The sequence below is a fragment of the Dipodomys ordii genome, unplaced genomic scaffold, assembly GCF_000151885.1.
Source record: "Dipodomys ordii isolate 6190 unplaced genomic scaffold, Dord_2.0 Scaffold108, whole genome shotgun sequence".
NCBI classification, from domain to species: Eukaryota; Metazoa; Chordata; class Mammalia; order Rodentia; family Heteromyidae; genus Dipodomys; species Dipodomys ordii.
In genome coordinates, this window is record NW_012267324.1 from 974,367 (window position 1) to 979,119 (window position 4,753).

The 4,753-nt window shown below is 64.5% G+C and overlaps 1 protein-coding gene across 1 annotated transcript in view; it reads left to right on the forward strand.

The window, feature by feature from the left end:
* Eps15l1 (epidermal growth factor receptor pathway substrate 15-like 1) overlaps positions 1-4,753 on the forward strand; it is a 34,868-nt gene that overhangs the window by 1,965 nt on the left and 28,150 nt on the right. The window contains exons 5-9 of the mRNA XM_013028299.1: positions 1-89; positions 433-480; positions 893-988; positions 1,235-1,297; positions 4,334-4,459. Of these exons, the coding sequence (XP_012883753.1) occupies positions 1-89; positions 433-480; positions 893-988; positions 1,235-1,297; positions 4,334-4,459 (422 nt within the window). The remainder of the gene's footprint in view (positions 90-432; positions 481-892; positions 989-1,234; positions 1,298-4,333; positions 4,460-4,753) is intronic.

Consider the following 4,753-nt stretch of genomic DNA (forward strand, 5'->3'; position numbering starts at 1 on the left):
TGGACCCAGCCTACACCGGGAGAGTGGGGGCCAGTGAGGCCGCGCTTTTCCTCAAGAAGTCGGGGCTCTCCGACATCACCCTTGGGAAGGTATGGCGGGGTGCGTGCGTGTGCGTGTGTGTGTGCATATGTGTGTGTGTGCACTCGTGGGGGAGTGTGTGAGAGTGAGCATGCCGTGATTTCTCCTCCTTGGCGGCCCCCACGCTCTCCCTGGGGCTGGGCTCCTGGTGCGGCCTGGTTACCCAGGTGCGTGGTGCCCGCCTGTAATCCCCGCACGGGGATCGGGAGGCGGGAGGGCTGGGAGGGCGCTGCTGCCCCACCCCGACTCCTCGGCCACGGCCTGCGTGGCTGTGGGGCGCAGTGCCCCCTCTTCCCCCCCCCCCGGCGGAGGCGTGGCAGGTGGCGGGGTCACAGCGCCTCCGTGTCTCCGCAGATATGGGACCTGGCCGACCCAGAAGGTAAAGGGTTCTTGGACAAACAGGTATTTATTGACACGCACGCGTGTGCGAGCAGGCGCGGGCCAGTGCGGGGACCAGTGCGGGGACCCCGGCCGCCCCCGAGGGCCGCCAGCCCTGTACCTCCTGCCGAGGCAGCGGTCTAACAGTCGGGGTTTCGCTGTGGACCCCTTGAGTTACGCCTCCACCCCCACCCATCTTGTAACAGCCAGCCCGGCCCGAGCGGCCCCGCCCTCGACAGGCCGCCCCCCCCCCACTGCATGGAAAGCCGTGGGCCGCGGTGCCCTCGTCGTGGGGTGCGGGTGCTGGAGCGGGGTTCCAGGCCGGGAGGCGGGGGGGGGGTCCCGTCGTGTGAGCCGCCGTCCTGGAGGTTGGAATGGACCCCACACACCTGCGGCCCCGCGCCGGCCCGCGGTGACGCCGCCCTTTGGCTTGCAGGGCTTCTACGTGGCCCTCAGGCTGGTGGCCTGCGCGCAGAGCGGCCACGAAGTCGCCCTGAGCAACCTGAGTCTCACCATGCCGCCCCCCAAGTTTGTGAGTGTCCTCCCCGCACCCCAGCATGTGCGGCCGGCCGGCCTGCTCGCCACTGGCCTCCGTGCGCCCCACTGCCCCATCCCTTCCAGATCCTTCCCGGGCCCCGCGCACCCCTGTGGCATGACATCTGTGCGCGCGTCCATCCCGCAGCCTGGCAGAGGCGCAGCTTCGGCCCCTCACCACAGCCCCCCCAGTCAGCGCCGCAGGCCCCTCACCCCCTGACCACAGCCGACCTCTCCTCCCCAGCACGACACCAGCAGCCCGCTGATGGCCACGCCGCCGCCCGCCGAAACCCACTGGGCCGTGAGGGTAAGTCCCACCCGGAACCTCACTGGCCCCGGGGCGTCCGGTCCTGTCCAGCCCTGTCTGGTGCTGTCTGTCTGGTCCTGTCCGGTCTTTCCAAGCCTGTCCTGTCTTCTCCGGTCCTGTCTGTCTAGTCCTGTCCTGTCCTGTCCTGCCTTGTCCAGTCCCGTCCTGTCCTGTCTGGTTCAGCCCTGTCCGGTCCCATCTGGTCCTGTGACCTCTGCAGTGAGGTGTGCCATGCCCAGCTGCCCCTGGCCGCAGCTGGGTTCCTGCGTCTGTGGCTGCCTTCGTGCTGCGGGGCCGCCTGGCTCAGGCTCTCCCTGCTAGGCCCCGTGCCCGCGCGCTCACTTCCCACACAGGGTCTGGTAGTGCCTGACGCTCCTGCGTGGCTCCCACGCGCACCTGCCCATCCTGGGGTGAAGCCATCTGGGGTTTTTTTTATTCTTTTTTGTGTTTTGCCCCGGCTGGTCTTTTTCTCTTGTTGTTGTCGGTCGTGGGGCCTGAACTCTGGGCCTGGGCGCTGTCCCTGCGCTCTTCAGCTCAAGACGAGCACTCCACTGCTGGAGCCACAGCACCATTTCTGGTTTCCTACTGGTTCACTGGAGATAAGAGTCTCACGGTCTTCCCTGCCCGGGCTGGCTTTGAACTGTGATCCTCAGACCTCAGCCTCCTGAGTAGCTGGGATGACAGGCGTGAGCTGCTCTGGCTGATCTCCAGCCATGATCCTCCTGCGTCAGCCTCCACAGCGCCACCACCCATGGCCATTGTTACTATTTTTTAAATTGCCATGGGGGTCTGGAGCTGGGGTCCTTGTTAGCACAGGGCCGCGTGTCCCCCAGCGCCAGCCCCAGAGAGAGGGGTACGGGGTGTGGGGCGCGGGCTTTTATTTTCGAGAGTAGATCTGCTGCGGCAGAGGCATCCTCCGCCAGCTTGCTCCCCACCCCCACCCCCTGCTCTTGCTGGTTGTTCAGAATGGAAATTGGGAGAGCCTGAGCCTGAGTGTGCATGTTTGTGTGTGTGCACGTGCGTGTGCACACGTGTGTCTGTGCGCATGCATGCACACCTTCCAGCTTCTCCTGTTGCTCTCGTTGGTGTGGCGCACGCTGCTTTGTGGCCAGCGATTCCCAGCACACGCCCACTATTTGCAAAGACAAGAGGAAGGGTTCTGTGGGTGAGGACGCCTGCCATCCCAGCCCCTTCGGTGAGGCAGGCCCATCCCGACCTTGCTCTGCTTCTGGATGAGGTCCCCCCTCGCCCGGGCACCTCCCCTTTCCCGGCTGCCTCCTGAGCTGCCCTGGCCAGGCTCATGTGGCCTTCATAACTGACCCCCCCCCAAGCCCCCTGTGATCACGTGCACACGAACCCCGCCCCCAGGGCTCTGCGCCCATCTTCTTGCTGTTTTTCTGTTTGTGTCTGTTTTGGGGAAACAAAATCTAGCTACGCAACCCAGGCTGGCCTCGAACTTGATCCTTCTGCCTCCGCTTCCCATCCTCATTCTCACAGGGCAGCTTTGTTGCAGCTTTGTTCCCTGGGGTGGGTGGGGGTGGGGCGGGAGGGCGCTGGTCTGCAGGGTGGGGTGCGGGGCTTCTCTCTGGGCAGTGCAGACGCTGCGTGGTCCTGGAAAGGGCTGCCTGGGACCCTATCCCTACTGTGCTGGGGTCCTGGCAGGTGGGGCTGGGTGTGGCAGGATGCGGTGGGAGGGGGCGTGGGGGGGGGACGGGACCAGCACCACAGACCCAAGGGGGGCTCTGTTACGCACAGCCTCCTCTTCTCTGTCTTCTCATTTTATTTTTATTTCCTTGAACTTTTTTTTTTTTTGGGTCCGGTCGTGGGGCCTGAACTCTGGGCCTGGGCGCTGTCCCTCAGCTCTTCAGCTCAAGGCTAGCGCTCTACCACTTGAGCCACAGCGCCACTTCCGGATTTTTTTTTTTTTTTTTTGCTTATATGGTGCTGAGGAGTCGAACCCAGGGCCTCAGGCATGCAAGGCAAGCGCTCTACCACTGAGCCACCTTCCCAGCCCCTGAACTTATTTTTTTGTGAAGAGAGCGCCTACACTCCCACGTCCTAGGCAGGCTCTACCCCCTGAGCCAGGCTCCAGTCGCTTTTACTTCAGTTTTCTCTCCATAGGGCTTTGAGGTAGGCCTGGGCCATGGTCTTATTTACAGTTCACACACGTCATCACCCCAGCTTTTTATTGGTTGAGACGGATGCTCGTGAACTGATCTGGCCTTGAACCAAGATCCTGCTGATCTCTGCATCTTGAATAGCAAGGATTACGGGTGTAAGCCATTGTGCTTGGCCTTGACTTCATTTTATTTTTACTGTGCTGAGGAGGGAAGCCAGGGCCTCACCCCTGTCAGTCAAATGATCTTCCACTCAGCCATCCCCTCAGCCTCAGTGTTTCTTTTGTGCTGATCCTGGGGCTTGAGCTCTGGGCCTGGGCGCTGTCCCTCAGCTCTTCAGCTCAAGGTGAGCGCTCTACCATTTGAGCCACAGCGCCACTTCCATCTTTCTGAGCGGTTTACTGGCACGGCCTTCCCTGCCTGGGCTGGCCTTGAACCTCAGATCTCAGCCTCCTGAGCAGCTGGGAAGGCAGGCGCGCGCCCCGGCGCCCAGCTCTGCACTTCTTTCAGCACCGGGCCACTGGAGCCACAATTCTGCTTCTGGCTTTTTCGGTGATTCACTGGAGATGGTCTCAGCCTTCCTGCCCAGGCTTTGAACCGTGGGCCTTAGTTCTCAGCTTCCAGAGTGGCTGATTGCAGGCGTGAGCACGCTGCCCGGCTCCCGTGTCGTCATGGCTGCAAAACGCATCTCTGTGCGGCGCCCGCCGCCCCGTCCCGCGTGGAGCTTCCGCGTCTCCCAGCTCCGCGGCCGCCGCGTGCACTGGCCGTGCGCGGCCAGCTCCACCGCAGGCGCGGGCCGCGGAGGGGCCGGACCCCCGGGGCCCCAGCGGGCGCACGGCCGGGGCGGGGGACGCGGGGGCTCCCCGGGCCCGCCCACCCGCCCCGCCCGCGCTCAGGCCGCTGCTCGCTGCCCCCGCAGGTGGAGGAGAAGGCCAAGTTCGACGGCATCTTTGAGAGCCTCCTGCCCATCAACGGCCTGCTGTCCGGGGACAAGGTGAAGCCGGTGCTCATGAACTCCAAGCTGCCGCTGGACGTGCTGGGCAGGGTGAGGCGCGGGCGGAGGGCCGCGGCCCGGGGCTCGGCGGGAGCGCACAGCCTCGGGACGGCGCCAGGCTGCGTTCGAGTCCCAGAACCAGCCCGAAAGGAAACTTGAAATCAAAACCCAGTCCCGCGCGCCCGCGCATGCGCGCACTCGTGGAGGCCCCTCCACCGCAGCGTGCTCGTCCACGCGCCCGCGCATGCGCGCACTCGTGGAGGCCCCTCCACCCCACAGCGTGCTCATCTACTCACCTGCGCATGCGCGCACTCGTGGAGGCCCCTCCACCGCAGCGTGCTCGTC